Raw genomic sequence first — 19,190 nt, forward strand, 5'->3', positions numbered from 1 at the left:
GAAGATGTTCTTGAAATATCAAGTAAGTGTTGGAATATAGAATTAAAGGAGATATTAGATTTGGAGATACAAATTTGGGAGTCCTTAGGGGTGGGTGATCTTGGAAGTGATGGGAAGAGTGAGAACTCATAGAGTAAGGGTGAGGAGAGTAAAGGGACCAATATTTAGAGCATAAAGGGAACAGGAAAAGCCAGCAAGGAGACTAAGAGGACATGGTATAAGCTCTGCCTGACTTTTATCCACCTCAGAGGAAAATAGCTGTGGACAATGGCAAGTGCAGGAAACTAAGTGTCAGAATGCCAGAGTTTTGTTGATACACCTAACCTGGTCTGTGGTTTTGAGCATTTTTCCCTCTTTACAACTAAGTGCTATGATCACTGAGACTTTTTAAATAGGCATGTCAAATATGGGTTTTATTAATCTTTGCCTTTCCATATACAAAAAAGAGTTATTTCATGTGATGACATATTTCACTACATTCAGCATAACACATTCTAGATTGATATTTATTTCTCAGTTATCATGTATTTGGTCAAAGCAAGAGTTATATAAATACAACAAGAGGGTATTTTTAATTACACTTTTACCTATAACATAAGCAAATTCACATCTTGTGAATGAACAGCTTGATGAGATTTGTTGGAGGTTAGGTCATATCCTTATTTTTAGATAGCATCAGAAAAACAATGGAGCGGGGAGGATCCAGAAATTGTGGTCTAGTGTTAAAATTATTCCATCATCTTGGGGTTTGGGTGAATTGTGGTTAGTCACAGACTCACTTTATAATTGTTTGCGAAAAGGAGTGGAATTATGGATGAAAATTCTGCTTTAGAAAGAGACTGAGCAACCTAACCAATAATGCATAAACTTCTACTTTTCATTCTCAAAGTGTTGACATATTTTTTTTCTGAGATTCTTCACAGAGTTGTTGAAAATTTGTCACCTTCATTCAGCTTTGTGCTTCAAAATTTCCTGCTACTAATTCATTTTTTAAACAAATGTAAATAGTATTCTAACAAGTAGAAAAAGTTGAGACATCTCTCAGAAAGAAATTTCCTCACTAGAATAAACTGTTCTATAAGGTTTCTGTTGTTACTACTTAAAAATTTAAACATTTTTCAATCTAAAATGATGCTATGGTTGCACTGGCCTAACTTTTAATATTTAAAAAATTGGAAAAGAATCCATTTTAAATTGTGAAGGTGTCTAAAATAAGCTTTTATTATCCTACTGGAGGCCCAGTGCATGAAAATTCATGCACTGGAGGGGAGGTCCTCAGTCCGGCCTGCCCCTCTCACAGTCCAGGAGCCCTCAGGGGCAGGAGGCGACCCGGTGATCAGGGGAAGGCGATGCCCCATCACACCCCTGCTGTTGCCACTGCAGGCAGCACAAGCCTGGCTAGCCCTGGTTACCTAAGCCTTGGGTGGCCCTAGGTCACTGGGCAGCCATCATCCGAGGCTTGCCTGCACCTCGGGCCGGCCCTGGGTGGCTGGGGGTTAGAGGGGACTGGGGGACTCTGGAGGCAGGCGCCCTGGTGGGACTGAGGGAACTGGGTGCTGCCCTCTTGTGGCTGTGGGCTCTGCTATCTTTGAGGGTGTGACAGTCAATTAGCATATTCCCTCCTTATTGGCTGTGGGTGCCGCCATCTTTGTGATGGTGTGAGGGTCAATTAGGGTATTCCCTCTTTATTAGATAGGATATTATAAAAGGCTAATATGCAAATTGTCCCCATGGGCGGGAGTTTGACCTACTGAGAATTAGATGTGCGCTGACCACCAGGGGGCAGCATGGAATATGGCAGGCAAGTGTGAAGGGAGGCCTGGCTGGCAGCTGGCAGCCAACAGCTGGCAGCCGCTGAGGACCCTACCCAGAATGAATTTTGTGCACTGGGCCTCTAGTTTTAAAATAATCCTGGTGCAGTCACAGTCAGAAGCTAAATTCATCCAATGTTTGACCTACAGAATGATTGCCAAAGAATATAGTCAAAATATAAGTAGCTGATGTTAAGGTGTTTTGGGAATATAAAGCATTTATGAAGAATATTTTAAAAAACAGAAAGTCAGGGAAGAAGACTAGGGGCTAACAAACCATAACCTAGGTGAATTGTGAGTTTGGTTGAGTGCAGTAGAGATTACTGACTGTAGGCAAAAATTACTGTAGCTATTTTTCTTTGTTAAAGATTATATCCTTTGAATATATACTCACTAGCATACTAAATTAAAGACTAATTTTTGATGGCTTAAATCCTAACATCTCACCATGCCATGCTTTGGAAATTCCATGACTTGGGAGCATATTCCAGGCCATGGAAGCCAGAAAAGAACAAGTTTGACCTGTGTTTCTAAGTGGGTCACTGTAGAGAATTGCATTATAATACAATGACAATTGAGTAGTACTTCCTAAGTTATGAAAACAGAAACTCTGCATGCCATTTATATGCTCAGAGCCAAACTGAAGGCAGGTCCCAGAGTGAAACTTATGCAGCTTTCAGTGTAAAAGAGGGCTTCTCCCAAGACTCAAACTCTGTGAGGCCTGGCTGACTGGATAGGCTTAGGTGAATTTTTCTCAATTACTTACAGCCTTGGTTACCTAACCTGAGAAGCAGTTACGTCTCTATTCTTTTCTAGCTTGTATGTTGCAAGTCTTGTATCTTTGAGGTTTGAAAGCCAAATTTGTCTTCTCTCTGATTCATATTCAAGTAAATATTGAGTGGTTGAATGGTTTGGCCCTTTCTTGAAGTCAGGTCTGTGCTTATTTGAGTTTGGCTGTCTACATCTGATGTTCGGTGTCTACATCTCCTGTACACAGTTTCCTGCTCCTCCCAGGCCACTGATTGCGTTGTCCTGAGGAACCAGATCCTAGTATTGCTTCCAAGAGGTGTTGTACTAGAGCACCGAGGCTATCCTCCTTAAAGTGACATGTGACCCAGGATGCTTTTAAAATCACAGCAATTAATGTCACTCTGTACTGGGATCTTTTTCCTGAAGAATAAGTCTAAAATTCCTGTGGAAAATTAAATAAATCAAAATAATCAAGAATGTTTTGAAAACAAGAAGCAATTTTAAAAAATCTTTATTGTTGAAAGCATTACATTGGTCCTCCCTTTCCCTCCATTAACCTCTTCCACTCCTGTCCCCACCCCCTGGCCCTCAGATTGTCTGTGTCCACAGGTTATGCATATATGCATAGAAGTTCATTGGTTAATCTCTTCCCACTCACCTTCCCCTGCCTTCCCTCTGAGGTTCAACAGTCTGCTCAAGAAGAAGCAAGTTTGAGGGCCTTCTTCTATCAAATGCTGAAATATAGTATTATTAAACAGTTTTAATTAGTAAAAAAGTGGACAGATACATGGAACAGAATATAGCTCAGAAATTTACAAGGTTAAAATTGAACTTGTGATGAATGGTAATCGTACACATTTGAGTGAAAGAGTTTAAAGAAATAATAGTAGAATAGTTAATTAGTGTTATGATTAGATATATAGATTTTCACTTCATAGCAAAAAATTGTACAAGGAAACAAAAATGAAACAAACCAAACTAGTAGAAGACGTGGGTAATCAGGTACTGAATCTCAGAGAAGTTCTAAACATAAGAAACAGCAGAAGTTCTAAACAGCAGAAGAAATAATATATTTTTAAGTACAAAGAAATATAAAATAGGAGTGAGGAGGGAGAAGAGTGACTAGGTGGAGCACAGAGGACATTCAGGTCAGTGAAACCATTCTCATGATACTCTGTTGGTGGGTACATGTCACCTGTTTGTCCAAACCCCTAGAATGTACAACACCCAGAGTGAATCCTAATGGAAACTCTGGACTGTGGGTGATAATGATGTGTCAGTGGAGGTTCATTAGTTGTAACAAATGCATTGCTCTGGTGGGGGACATTGATTATGTGAAGGCTAATGCATGTAAGGAGCAGGGAGTATTGGGGAAATCGCTTTACTTCCTGCTCAATTTTGCTGTGAACCTAAAACTGCTCTAAGAAATAAAGTTTATTTAAAACTAAACAATTATTCTGTGAGCTGCCTGTTCATGACTTTTTTACATTTTTTTCTATTAACTTTTTGGTATGCGGTGCTTCTCATGCTTAAGAGTTTTTATACATATTACAGACATAAAACGCTTTGTGGTATGTGTTATGAATACCTGTATTGATAACTCTGGACTTTCTACTGATTTTTGTAGATTAACTTTATACCTGTTACTTCACTAGATTCTTTTATTATTTTACTTGCTTTTTGAAAACATATTTTTTAATTGATTTCAGAGAAGAAGGGAGAGGGAGAGAGATAAGAAACATCAATGATGAGAGAGAATCATTGATGGGTTGCCTCCTGCATGCCCCATACATGTGCCCTGAACGAAAATTGAACCTTGACCTCATTGTTCATAGGTCAAAATGTTCAACCACTAAGCCATTCTTCTCATTAATTATGTATGGTTTTCCACGTACACTCTTACAATATCTATAAATAATTTGACTTATTTTTTGGCCACTCTTATTCTTTGATTGACTTGCTAATTTAGTCAGTGTGATGCTCAGTAGTAGCAGAGATAGTAGGCATCTTTTCTTTTTCTTAAGTGTTTTTAAAATGTTCCTTATGAATGGGTATAGGATTGTGTCAATGGCTTTTTCATCCTATGTTGGGATAATCATATAAAGCAGTTCCAACTTCCTGTTTGAAAAAACACAAGCTTTCTGAGCCCTAGTTTTTTTTTTTTTATTATAAAATGGGACATTTAGACTTAAATGATCTCTAAATTTCCTTTCGCTGATTATATGTCTATTTATAAAGAAAGAGTGGATTTATCTTTATATCCCAGGTCACTGAATTTCTAGAATTAATTAACAATTATGTTGAGATTTAAAACTAACACTGCAAGTAGAAGAATACAGATGGAATATAGTTTTAAAGCAGTCATTGAGAACCAGAACAATGATTTTAAAGGGTAAGAAAGTAAAAGCTTATGGGAAAGAATAAATACATTGTTTACATTTAACTTTGCCACTGGAACTGTTCAAGGGTAAAACTCAATAAATCTGGAGATTCAAAATATTTGCTTTCATGAAAGATAATGATATTCAAGATGATTAAAAAAAAATAGTTCAGGAAGTCAAATGGGACCAATTATGGCATTTATTTGGAAAGTAGAAATTCTGTGGTGGAAAAGGAACTCTAATTTGCTTAAGAAATTCGAATTAGATTTCTTTTAGAAAACCTCCTGCCTATGTGTTCATAAATATCATAAAACTGAAAGAGTTCAAATAAAAGAAGGTCACAAATAGGCAATAGTGATGACTAAATCTTTTGGGAATTTGCCATTCATTATTCTGTTGTGATCATGATATTGTGATAAAATGACATGGCACAAATAAGTGAAACCACTCAGACCTCCAGTATTTCAAATTCTGATGGGAAGAGATCTTGGAAAGTTCCAAAGATTGCGTTCATTTAAATGTCCAAGGGAAATACTGTATAATAGTATCTATAGCCAACTGAAAGCTAAGTTTATTCATTTCAAACATAAAAGAGAAGAAGAAAGTGGAGAAGGTAGAAAGAGAAGAGTGGGTAAATATTTGACTAATTGAATTCTTTTGTGCTCTGCTCATAGTGAAACAACAAAGAATACCTCAAGAAGTAAAAATAGACCTAACATTCAAAGCATTTACAATGAATTAACCATGACACAACATGCAATTAAGTCATGGAACTCGCTACTACAGGATTTTATTCAAATAGATAACTTAGATTAGAAGGATTAGATATGGTAAATACAGTTCATAACAAAATATCAGTTTCTGCAGTTCAGAACAAATAAAACACCAAACACACAAATAAAACACAAGTGACTTTAGCTTTCAGGGAATATTTGAATATATTTTAGGATGTGAAGGAAATTTCTCTTGACTAATGTCTTATTGCTGTTTTATTGATGGATTTTAATAATTACCCCCCCCAATAGTGCTCCTGAATAAAAGGCAGAAGTGATATAGTATGAAATTCATTGCTTTTCAAAGAGGAAGGTCAAGAAGTAGCCATAAATGTATTATAACAATTCCCCATCTCAATTGTGCAAAGAGAAACTTCAGGGGAGAAAGGTGAAAAAATTTTATGTCAATGAATATAAGACAGTTTAGTGTAGTGAGAAGAATAAGAATTTTAGAGGCCTGCAGATCTTCATTCCAATTTCCCTAAACTTCTCTCACCTTTGCTTCTGCCTCTTCATACCCTTGTTATGTCTTTAAATGTAGTAATTTCCCAAGAATTCTTCCCAATGAATTCTTCTTACTCTGGACTCTGTGATTGAGAATCTCATTCATGGTTTTAATTATAACCTGTGTGTAAAAGGCACCCAAATTTGTATCTCTGTCACCAACCACTTTTATATATGGACCTGAATTTCCAGCTACTTTTCCAACTGGATGTCATATGGGCATCTCAAACTCAATATATCCAAAGCAGAGCTTATTATTTCTTCTCCCTCTGTCATTCATAGTCCTACTCCAGAATTTTCTGTCTCTGTTAATGACATCCTCATTCATCCAGGCAACAGAACCTGAAGTGCCACCACCCTTTGCCATTGCCTTACTGAGTATTTGCTAGCTATTTCCAGAACACATCATGTACATAAATTCCCACAAGTTTTTACTCATGCTATTCTCCCTGGCATGCTTCTCATCTTTATTTTCCAAGTTCCAGATAAAATGCTTGCTCATTGGTGAGACCCACTTCCAATGAATTATGCCTTCATCCATGCTTTCACTGGTTTCCCTTCTCGTCATAAAACTTATTCTACTATAGGTCATTCTATTTATTCAATAACATTTATTAAGGCTGATATTATCATAAACATGAGGGAAGAAATAAGTCTTGGTTTCTTGCCTGAAGGAGTCTTCTGGTATCTAGAATAAAGACAACATATAGACTTACAATGGTGGGCATCCCCATGTTAAACTTGATTAAATATTTTTTAATCTTCAAACAATGAAAAAAATGTTGTTCAGGTAGCTGGAGAACCACCACAAATAAAAACTTTCTGAGATGAGCAGTCATGACATCAAAGCTATGTGGCAAAACATCCCTTTCCTGTGGAGTTAGTATGAGAATGATTGTGAGAAAGCAGTGTTTGCATCATAGACACTGGGGTTTCCCCTAATTACTTACTAAATTACTCCCTACATAGGTAGGACATACACAGTTTGAAGCAGAAAATTCTTTGGGTCCAAATAGAACATTTTTGTTTTATTTCCCGGCCTTCTGTTGGGAAAGGTGAATATTTTTATTCACTTTATACCATACCTTTAAAGAGAAAATATGGCTAGTGGTTTCAGATGAAACCTTCATATAAACTGTTAAAGATGGAAAATTCATTAATAGGAAAGAAAATAGGTTGTATGTTGGTTCAGTAGTTCCTCAAAGTGCCTATTTATAATTGTTCACTTAATTGAGGCAAGGACCTATAAGAACAATGCTTATGCATGGGCATCTGTGGGAATAGTGGGTGAATGAAGAAACACAGAAGAGTCTCTGTTATTCACCTGGTCCCAAGGATCAGCCTCAGCCAAGGAAACTGTGGGGATGTTAAGCTCTGGAAGATGTAGGTGCAGTAAGCATCTCTGCTAGATCCTGTCAATAAGGTGTAAGAGTGAGGAAGCAACCTCCTTCTGACTTCTTAATGCAACCAAATGAAGGTGCTGACTCCTACCTGGGGGTCTTTAAGGGCACCAGGAAATAGTATTCTTAGCAGGGACACTGGTACTCTCTCAATGAGTACCAGAAACAGTGACAAAGGTGAGGAATACTAAAAAATCCTGGAGATTGAGGATGTTGATGAGAGTACCTGAACAGAAGAGAAATTAGGAAGACCTATGTGATGGCTAGAGGTGATGAGCAAACTTCATAGCAAGCTTCAGTTCTGGGTAAATAAGTGAGGACAAGAGACAGCCAAATTTAGGTTATTAAAATTCATGTGACCTTATCTGTACTCTGGAACTGGTAAGGCCCGTGGAGATTTGGGTTATCACTGTACAGCAAGGGAGAAGAATGTATACGACATGCTAGTTCCCATGGCTGAGTTTCCTTCTCAGACTTATGCCACTTTGGGATTGGTTAGTTGGGAGTAAACACAGTAGTAGGAGGGTTGTCTGGATTAAAGTGGGGGAGAAAACAATGGTGAGAAGAACTTTAATTATGGCTGACTGGTAATTCCAGGAGGATTAGCCATTTTGTATGTCACTCAGGTATCTTGCCTTTTACCTACTAGCCATTTCACTACTTGGAAGTCCTTTATCCCTACAATAGGTAGACAATAGAAAGGATGTGGCTTTAAAATATTTTAGTTCATTCTAGTCAATGATCACTGTAATCAGAATACAGAGAACAGGAAAATTGATTTGTAAGCATATATTTTTCATATTAACATCAATCTTCTCCATCAGAAAATATACTGCAATCACTAAATCAAGATAATTTTTAAGCATTATTTGTGACTTTATTTTCCTCTGTTATATTACTCATAAACCATCATGGAAGTAAGCAATAGCTGCTCTATTTGATTTTGGAGAAGCTCCAGGATACCCTTCATCCTGGAAAAGAGGCAAAACTAGATGAAATTGAGAAGCAACTCTAAGATGATGGTCCCTGCAGATTCCAATAGGTTTTCAAAATAGTGGACCCAGTCATCTGGGTAAGCACTGGCTATGATTTAGAAAACATTCATCTAGAAGAACCAGGCTTGCTGTTCCTCCTGTGCATAGCAGATGCAGGTGGGTGCAACTTCTAGCTCAACGATGTGATTCTGGTGCCAAGACTGGCATGCATTCCTCTCTGTGGTATGTTCTAATGGCAAAGGTCCTAACCTACCTCTGCTTAGATCTGACCACTTTTCAAAGGGAAAACCCACTTCAGTAAACCCTGGCTTATACTATAGCAGGGAGGGTTTGAGTGTTGAAGATGTGATTTTCCATTGCTAGGTCAGAAGGGTGGAGAAGCGGCTGGCAGGGTAACAAGAATGAACTAACACCCCACGTTTCAGCTCCTATCTGAAGCTGCTGAGTGCAGGTAAGCGTCCAGGTGAGATTACTAACCTGACAGATAGGTCTCTGGAAAATTCCAAGTTAGAGAAAACTGGGAAGAAGAGGGAGTCGGGGAAGGATGGAGAATAGTACAAAGAGAAGCCACACCTGAAATAGTTTGGGGTCCAGATGAACATCTGAGTTTGAGGAATGATGAAAACATTGTATTAAATCCAATTTTAGGTCTCTATGCCAAAAGTTTTTACACAGGATAGGGTTGGAAGAAATCAGACTACAAGAGCTCAATGACACATGGCAGTAACATTGCCCACTAAACTCCCAGAGTCACTGCTATCTTGCTTTAGTCAAGTGATGCTTCCTCTCACAAGCAGAGGTATGTGCTGGCACAGGCTGATAAACACTGTGGACCCTGACATTCATCGGTTTGCCTACATTAAAGCCACTGACATTGGAAGAACAGAGATGGGTAAGTTATCTCTTAAGTCTGATTCACACGCAAACTGAATGAACCTCATAGTGACCTCCTTAGATATTAGTTTGAAACCTGGTGCAAAGGCTAAATGTTGATAAGCTTCTTTAGGGACAGCACTTACTCTGACACAGGGAAACCATCCAAGAAGCTAGGCCTACACATCAACAAACAGGGGCTAGAGCAGGGTGTAGATTGTACCTAAGGACAGCCTTTAAAACCCAATTCTAAGGATTTTAGAAGAAGTATCAGTTTCAAGGTGCTTTCTGGTTTTCATGAGATGGTAGTTCATCAGACTACCACCCAGTTCTTTATTGTCACCTTCTTAAGTGTGTGGGGAAAACGTTTACTTGTGAGCAAGAATGGACCGCGTTGGGGAAGGAGATCTGATTTTCATTGTTTCTACCAGATGCAGTGTGCACACATTATTGACTTGCATATTCAAATAGGCTGCTCCTATCTCTGTTGCCTTAGGGAGACATAAGCTCATTACTGAATCTCGAGAAACAGAGAAAATGGCCTATGAATGATCACATTCAAAGCCTGAAATCTTTCCAGGTGGCTCCTCTGGAGGAATTTCTCTTCTGGGGAGGCAGCCTGTGTCACCGCCAGGAGTTCTTGTTAGGTTTTGGAGTTGCCAGACGGAGTACCATGAGCGCTGGTTTCTGTCACGTGTCATGTCTGTCAGCCTTCCTGGTTTTATTTGGCACTTTTTGGGGGCATTTTTTCTTTACTTCAGTGCCACTTTGCTTATCCTTGGCTCAGGGTCCAAGCCCATCCTCCATCAACACCTGCTCCCAGGATATCTCTTACTAGTCATGTTTGTCACCTTGTCCTTCCCTCCACATATTAACCTCCATGCTGTCAGCCATTGCCTCTCCCTGTTCTTGACTCTGAGTTTTCACTCACAATTGTCCTCTACTCCTAAAAGCTCTCCCCACTCCTGTAATGAAAATCCTTCTGATGAAGCCAGTGTATTATCTGCCTCAGATGGATAGAACTATCACACTGAGGGGTAGTAGCAGTAAAACCCAGATTCTGGGAGGTAAATGCTATAAAAATGCCTGAAATGATCCAACTTTGTATGTTGTAGGGTAATAACATGTAATACAGTACAAATGCCGGCCAAGTGAGCATGGAGGGCAGGTGGGAAGGATTAAAATTATTGAAGGTCTATCCTGCACCAAACGCCATGTTGTTGATTATGTACTTACATACACATGCACATGTATGAAATATGTACAAAGATGCATTTAAAATGAAAACGTAATATAATTGATATAATTTATTGAATTCTTATTTTCTGGATGAGAAAATGGGGGCCCTGAGAAATGAAGTTACTTGCTCCAGGTCACATAGCTACTAGAGCTGCTGCGTTGGGATTTAACCTCCACCTAGTACAGTGGTGGCGAACCTATGACACGCGTGTCAGAGGTGACACAGGGACTCATTTTTTTGGCTGAGTTTTCTTTGTTAAATGGCATTTAAATATATAAAATAAATATCAAAAATATAAGCCTTTGTTTTACTATGGTTGCAAATATCAAAAAATTTCTATATGTGACATGGCACCAGAGTTAAGTTAGGGTTTTTCAAAATGCTGACACGCCGAGCTCAAAAGGTTCGCCATCACTGACCTAGTATTTTATCCTTCATCTATGCCAAGGTTATATATTATCTAAGGAGTGAGGAGTCCAAATGAGACCGAAAAGCTTATGTAAAACAGCAGCTACCTCTCCTCCCTCTTCCCCTCCCCCTCTGTCTCCCACGTAACAGGAGCACCAACTTTCAATTGCCTTTTAAAAAAAAAAAACAAAAACAAAACAACTTTATTGAAATATGATTGATTCGTAGCGATAGTTTCAAGGGTGTACGTATACTTATCTCCAATCTCAATTACTTTTAATGCTGCTTCTTGTATCTTCCTCCAGGAACCTAAATAACATGCCAATGCTGGTCTTTTAGGCTTTTCACATTTAGACACTCGCTACAGACCTCTTTTCATGGAAGGACCATTGCCTCTTGTATGCTCTGTTCTCCACACTCCCACTCCACAGTCTCCTCCTAATACCCCTACGGAGGTATATCAGAAGTTTGCTCAATAAAACATATTTAAATCATTACAACGAAGAGAATATTTCTACAGATGAACTATAAAGGGTGGTATAATATACATTTCACACTGTAATCTTTGTTTTCTTTGGAGTTATAATCATTTTTCTTTTCTCTTCTTTTCCTTTTTTTTTTTTCTGCTTGTTTGGTGTTCACTAATGTATTCCTTCTGATGGGGTTAGATAGCTCTCCAAACACATGTCCCTCTGATAGAATATTCACCTTAGAGAACTTCAAATGGTAAGGGTATTCTATTTTAGCATTAAAGCATACAGTTAAAGGTAGGGGTGTCCTAGCTGGTTTGGCTCAGTAGATAGAGTGACGGCCTGCGGACTGAAGGGTCCTGGGTTTGATTCTGGTCAATGGCACATGCCTGGGTTGTGGGCTCAATTCCCAGTGTGGGGCATGTAGGAGGCAGCTGAACAATGATTCCCTTTCATCATTGATGTTTCTATCTCTCTCTCCTTCTCCTTTCCTCTCTGAAATCTATAAAAATATATTAACAAAAAATAAAGTTAGGGTGGGAAGAATGCTTGTAGGAATAATCTGTAAGATAAAGTCTGAAACACTATGTAAAGTAAAACCTTTCTCTCCTGAAACAGCTCACTTAACTCCCTCAAATCCAGCAATCCCCAATTCCCCAGGCAGAGCTGCGCTTTCCCCCCATCCCCACCTCCTCCAGCACTTTGCTCTCTTCATTCCCCTAAGGCTGACGCTTCTCTGTGTTAGTTATGTTTAGCTATGTTATGTTAGACTAGGAAACCTTGAATGTGAGGCTCTGCCATATTCCTCATTAGGCACCAGAGTTGGAGGAGGAGGAGGAATCGAATACACAATAACTAAAGTCAGCTCTTGAATTTGAAAAGCATACCTTTACACATATAAAAATACCAGTTGTACCACAATGCATGAACATCTACACATACTTTTCCTTTTACAGACAATAGGAAAGTACTATTAATATCAAATTAAGTAAAATTTCATGCTGAAATTTGGTTCATTACAAAATATCTATTTTGACTACTTTGAAAGGAATCTGTAGCTAATACTCTACCCACTCCTTTTAATTTGCTCCATAAAGGGCCTGAACACAAGTCCATCTTAATGACATTATTTAAAACTACCATGGTCATCACAAAAGGAAGTAGGGAGTGTCTGAGTCAGAGGCTTTATATTTCACAGTCGTGCAGGGAACTCTTTCAGACTCACCCAACCAGCTGCTAACTTCCTCTATGAAGAGAGTAAGGTAAATATTTCTGAAGCCCAAACTTAAAAGTCTTTGCAGACACTGTTGAGTGAGAGAGAGGCGAAAGAGAGCCGTGAATGAATCATGCTCCTTCTCTGTATCTGAGAGTCTAAACTCATCGAATGATATCCAAATTGTTGCCTGGTCATGTTCTCAACTTCTCTATCTCAGGCTTTGTCTATGGCTGACTTTCTGTGGTGTCCTGGGAGCACAGTGTGCAGGGGATCAGGCCAGCTGAACACTTCATGTTCCACTCTTCGAATGATAAATAGTATTTTGGGAATTATGTACAAAGCTAGACTCTATATTTCCAATGTTCTTAGTTAAGGCATTGTAGGTTGAAATATACTCATTTTTGAGATTAGAATTGAACTGTTTTAATTGCATATCAAAGTGCACATCTGATTAGGGATTCGTCAATATTTGAAACCACATTTTTAATATAAATGGAAAGATTAGAAAATATTTGTGTAAAGGAGTAACTCTATTTATAGCATTTAACTTATATGGTAATGATAAAAATTAAACATGCTAAATAGTAATTATTCATTTTTTTCTCCAACCTGTGTATTTGGTTTGGTAAATACAGGAGTTTTATTCTCTTAGTAATATTCCATGAAATATGATTACTTTTCCTTTTACAGACAAAATTATTCTAAGATTAGATAATATTTTGATCAAACATTTAAGGCACATAATTGATCAATTAAGTATAGTAATCTTGGGTACATGAAATATTATCATTGTAAGTTCATGTTTTATTGAATGTGGCTTGTCTCTGTTTTTTCTTATGCTTTATTTAGCAATTATTTTTCTTTCTTTTTATTAGGTTTTTAAAAATGCTTTAATGAGTACAAATTTGTTCTTTTGTGTTGACAATAGGAAGAAAGGGATAAAGAATTTCTTGGATTGAAACATATCATAAGTAAGCAAATAGGCTTCAGGCTTCGGTGGACTTCTAGGTCCTCAAGTCTGATGTTTGGGGTTGAAAACATGAGTTGTATTAGCTTGAAAATTATAAATTAACTACATATCAATATATTAAGCTAAAGTATTTATGTAAGGAACATAGAATACGGTATATTTACAGTAAAATATAAAGTTAATAAAAAGCCAAGTTCTTACCATATGAAAATAATTTTCCTTCATTGCTATGTCCTGACAACGGCATATGAGGTAGTATCATACGATATCTTTTCTGTAGCTTAACATTATTTATTTTTCTTTTCACTTTCCTTTAGTTATTTAACTAGGACCCAAGTCATCAGGTACTTGTTGATGGCTTGTTGAATTTTGCTTTTTTATTTTTTTCAAAGAGTTGGTGTGAAAAGAATTCATAAAAGAAAGAAAAAATCAGTTTTGGCACCATGTTAACATTTATTATCTGTCCCCTGATGGAAACCTAGGTGTAAAACAATTAAGTCAGCCTTGAATATAGTTCTCTGTTTGCCAACGAGATTCCAACTTTATGTCAGATGAGAAGAAAAGTATCTTGCTTTTATTTCTGGAACCTAAAGTGAACCAAATAAAGCTTATCACATCAATTATATGACATGAACATACTTTTTGGTATTTATTTTCAACATGTATGCACAAGATTGCTTAAAGATGTATTATCTAGTGCCATTTATCATTTTAAAAGCCATTGCTTGAGAATTGATAAGGGTCTAGGAATGTCTTGGTTCATATGTCTCTGTAATGATTATTTTTCTAGTATGGTTTCTTTGCCATAAAACTTACCTAAGTGATTTAAAAAAATGTACTTGATACCTGAATCCACATATTTCTGTGTAGTTTCTTTTCTGTTATGTATGTTTTGTGAAAAGTTACCAGAATGACTAAAAGGTTAGAAACTGAAAATTTGTGATTATTGCTTAGAAAGTAATTTAAAGAATGATTTGAAAGAGGCTTTTTTTTTTGCCCCAGAAGGTAAAATAGTAAAAAATAAATTTGTAAAGAAACAAGATAAGTTGGAGCTTGAGCAAAGAAAAATGTACTGGAAAATGTGTTTTTGTGCTTTGGAATATGGTAGTACCAAGTAGCTTCCAGAACCCATTGGACCAAGCAGTCAGGTCCCCTAACAGGGTCATTTAAAAATCTTTCAGGTCTTATTTTAAAGATGCTAGTCTATGTTATACCAAATATATTAAAATATACCCACAATTCTCTCTTAAATAGAATTTTCACTGTAAATAGTTTAAAGGGATTATTATGACTTTGCATTTAATGTTAGTTTCCTAAGAGTCATTTATTTCATACTAGAGACCTGGTGCACAAAAATTTGTGTGCTGGCGGGGTCCCTCAGTTCAGCTTGCCCCCTCTCACAGTCTGGAAGCCCTCAGGTGATGTCCTACTGTCCCTGTGGGGAGCAGGCCTAAGCCACAGTCTGGTCTCCCTCTGTGGAGGCAACTGGCTGATCAGGGAAAGTGCTGCCTCCAACACCCTGCTGCTCCTGCCACTGCCAGGCATGGCAGCTTCAAGGTCTGAGCCCTGGGCCTTGCAGCCACCGGGGCTCAAGACTGCCTGAGCCCACGGCTGCCTGAGCCCTGGTCCTCACACCCGCTGTGGCTTTGTCCGAATGGACATCTGAATGGAAGTCCAAAAGACGCCTGCCCTAATTAGCATATTACCCTTTTATTAGTATAGATACTATGATTTTCAGCAAGCAACATGAAGTCTTAGAAATTGTTTCAAGATAATCTAGCTCAGAATTTCTCCCCAAAATGAAAGAAATTTTTATGACTATTAAACTTAATATAAAAATCAACTTAGGTTTCAAATTAAGTGTATTTACTTCTATGCTCATTAATTTTAATTTTACCATTTTTCATATTTTAGAAACAATACTTATATTTCAGGTATAAAATATGATTTTGGGTACCTTAAAGGTTTGGGGACTTTAGACACTATCAATATTGCTCACAGGATTTAATGCTAAATTAGTTAAATATTTTTCAGGTAGCTATTAAAAGAACATAGGTGTTCTTTCTTAGAGTAAAATTTGTGTGGAGTGTGATTTTTCTCACCCTGTATTCCTGGGGTTATAATTATAGAGCAGGACTTACCTGGAATTGACAGGTGCTGAATTTGACCTTGAAAGACAGTCTCATTTATGACCTTGTGCCTTGGTGATGTCTCAGGGCTTGAAATTCCAACGGGCAGAATATGGGGTTCTCAAACACGCTGGAAATCTCCAATTTGTTGGTTTTCAGGACAGAACAGATTGTTAGCATTTACTAGAGAATAAGGAATGTAGCAGCTTTCATCTATAGTGAGTCAGGCATTTTATAGAGATGTTTATCAATTTTATTTTTAAACTCAAGCTCCCATTTGGTAAAATAGAAATTGAAAACTTATGTTAATGTCATTTGTAATTTTAAAAGGCATTACATTTTTGTGGCTTCAACAAAGTCAGTTAGGTGATAATTTTAGAATATTCTTGTTTCAAACAACTTGTATGTCCCTCTTTCTGACCTTCTTTTGTTTCCACCCCATTCCCTGACCCTTCACTCCAGATGCCCTGATGTTATGGTGTGGTCCTCTTATAGGTGTAAACATAGAAGAACACATGTTTTTCTGTCCTGTCAATTGATCATCTCATTGAATATGATGAAACTAAAAAGCTCAGAGAGGTTAAAGACCTGACCCAGGTCACATAACTATTAGCAACATTGTTGGAATTAGGACTGAGTCCCTTAAGGGTCCCCGTCTCTTGGGAACTGCCACACCATCAGATGTGATATCACAGAATATACAGGAGGAATAATGGAAGTATTCATGTTAATTTATATAGTCTGGGACAACTTTTACTATGGCGGCGGAGAAAGTATGTAAAGAAATACCAAAACAGTTTCCTGAAGAATTCCATTGTGGGGACAGTAACAACATTATCAAGAATTCAGATAATGCCATTTTCATCCTAGATTCTACATTTGCTATTATACCTTAGGTTCTCTAGTAAGATATAGAACTCTGTGTTGGAAAGTCTTATGAATGTTTGTGATACATAAAATGGTAATTACATTTCCATTTCCCAACTAAGCAGAAAATAATAAATACACTTATAGGACAAAGGATGCATAATATTTGAAATTAGGATGGTCCTAAAGAAAGTTAGGATATATGATTATTCTAAGAATGTGTATGCAGACCATGATGGAGGCAATGGGTAAGGAAATTCTGTTAAATCTCGAGGACTATAGCCCCTTTAATAGACTGTCTAATGTTGTATTATTTATTTTACTGCAAACAGCTTAGAAATCTGGAGTGATTTTAGAATAGGCCCATGAATGTGTCTGCTTAGGACTTTAAAATGCAGGGGAGGGGGTGTTGAGTGGGAATGATGAACAGGGCTATAGGGGGATAAACGGTGATGGATGGAGACTTGACTTGGGGTGGTGAACACACAATACAGTGTACAGATGATGTGTTGTAAAACTGTGCACCTGAAACTTGTATAATATTGTTAACCAGTGTCACCCCAATAAATTCAATAAAAATGAAAATATCAGAGGCCACTGGATAGAAATGCCACATCAAGGAGAAATAGGAATATGTCCTAGATAAGAATATGAGACCATGGGCAGAAATACAGAAGCATTGCACTAGAGAATATCAATGTGAAAAAAAGAGTGTTACATAATATGGTTGCCAGAAGAGAGGGTTTTAGTGTTGGCAGCAAGAATACTGGACCAAAGGAACTTTTTTGTTGTTGTTGGTCTAAGTTATTTGATGGTTACATCCAAAGCTGAAGAAATGAAGCTTTTAAAAAGTAAAAGAATATACAACCCATTATATTCACAAAAAATACACTTGGAACTCATTTTCTTTCCTTACTCTTCTCTAGGCGACACTCCATTTCATGATGGCCTCCCTTGATGCAGTAAACGCAGAATTTTGCTTCAATCTATTCCGAGAGATGGATAACAACCAAGGAAGTGGAAATGTCTTCTTTTCCTCTCTGAGCATCTTCACTGCCCTGGCCGTGGTCCGCTTGGGTGCACGAGGTGACGGTGCTGCTCAGATGGATAAGGTCAGTCTCAGTTGTGGTTTCTGCAATGAATCTTTAGGGCAACTTGTCCCCCACCCCCCAAGCCCCCAAATATTTGATTGCAATGGTCCCAGCTAAGTGAGGATATATCAATGAGCCTCTCTCCAGGTGTGAGTAATGCACACAGCTCGCAGCCCTTGTTTGTCAGCTGGGAGGTAGCAAGAATGTTTCCAAAACTGCAGTGTTGGTTTGTTGTTGTTGTTGTTTTGTTTTTTTCTTAGAACATGTTCTCAAAGTGTGTTTCCCAGCCCAGTGGTGTAAATTGAAGAGGACTTGTTAGAAATGCAAATGCCACTGAAGTAGAAACCATGGGGATGGATCCCAGCAGTCTGTGTTAAACAAGCTCCCTAGGTGCACACAAAAGTTTGGGAACCACTGTTTGAGTAGATATGGGTGAGAAAGAAAAGCTCTAAGGAGATAGCAATGAATCCTAGTTAAAATGCTAGTGACCTGGGCACAAAGAACATAATAGGGCATTCCAGGTAATAACAGCCTCCCTGAATGGTCACCACATTGTCACTACCACCTTTAGAAAGTGCTTATTAACTCACTCTTGTATGCTGCCCTGAGCCAGGCTGCACAGGGAAGTGACATGGTCATGGTTTCCCACACTTTGTGAATGAAATTTAGTAGCAGGAGAGACACCAGGCTACATGTGGAAGCCATTGTCACTCCTTTCATTCACCAATTCCTCCCATTATGGCATCTATCTATATGTCTCTTCTAAGTACTACCATGGACCAAAGTCTTTTTTCTTTTGATGGTCAAATGGTCACAGTTGGGCCAATACAAATCCCTTTAAACTATTTTTTAAATAAGGTCTTCCAGATGATTCTGAAATATCTTTGCTTACTGACAACGAGATTTTCTAGACCTGTCTTTAATTTTCTTGGCTCAAAGAAAGGCCAGCTAATCTCTGCAAAGCTTGGTCCTTTTACTAGATAATAGTATTAAAGCCCAGAATTGGTCTAAGTGAGGTTTCATGGAGTTAAGGTGGTCTGGAAGCTGCTTGCCATTTGAGTGAAAGAACCAAAAAAAGTATATTGATTTACAAGGTCAAGTGTTTAGTTTCATATTCTTTAATTTAGCTATAATATAACTGTATTTTATTTTTAAAAAAATATATTTTATTGATTTTTTTACAGAGAGGAAGGGAGAGGGATAGAGAGTTAGAAACATCGATGAGAGAGAAACATTGATCAGCTGCCTCCTGCACACCCTCTACTGGGGATGTGCCTGCAACCAAGGTACATGCCCTTGACCTGAATCAAAC

General features: G+C 37.9%; 1 protein-coding gene across 2 annotated transcripts in view; it reads left to right on the forward strand.

Moving 5' to 3' along the window:
* Positions 1-19,190, forward strand: part of SERPINB7 (serpin peptidase inhibitor, clade B (ovalbumin), member 7) — a 43,640-nt gene that overhangs the window by 6,443 nt on the left and 18,007 nt on the right. Inside the window, exons 1-2 of one of the 2 annotated variants that reach the window (XM_006756805.2) lie at positions 12,761-12,867; positions 17,714-17,899. In XM_006756805.2, the coding sequence (XP_006756868.1) occupies positions 17,729-17,899 (171 nt within the window). In that variant the 5' untranslated portion in view covers positions 12,761-12,867; positions 17,714-17,728. Of the gene's footprint in view, positions 1-12,760; positions 12,868-17,713; positions 17,900-19,190 lie in introns of those variants that run through there. The other variant, XM_015559468.1, reaches the window with a different exon arrangement.

Source organism: Myotis davidii, unplaced genomic scaffold (genome assembly GCF_000327345.1).
Source record: "Myotis davidii unplaced genomic scaffold, ASM32734v1 scaffold11, whole genome shotgun sequence".
In the NCBI taxonomy this organism is placed as follows: domain Eukaryota; kingdom Metazoa; phylum Chordata; class Mammalia; order Chiroptera; family Vespertilionidae; genus Myotis; species Myotis davidii.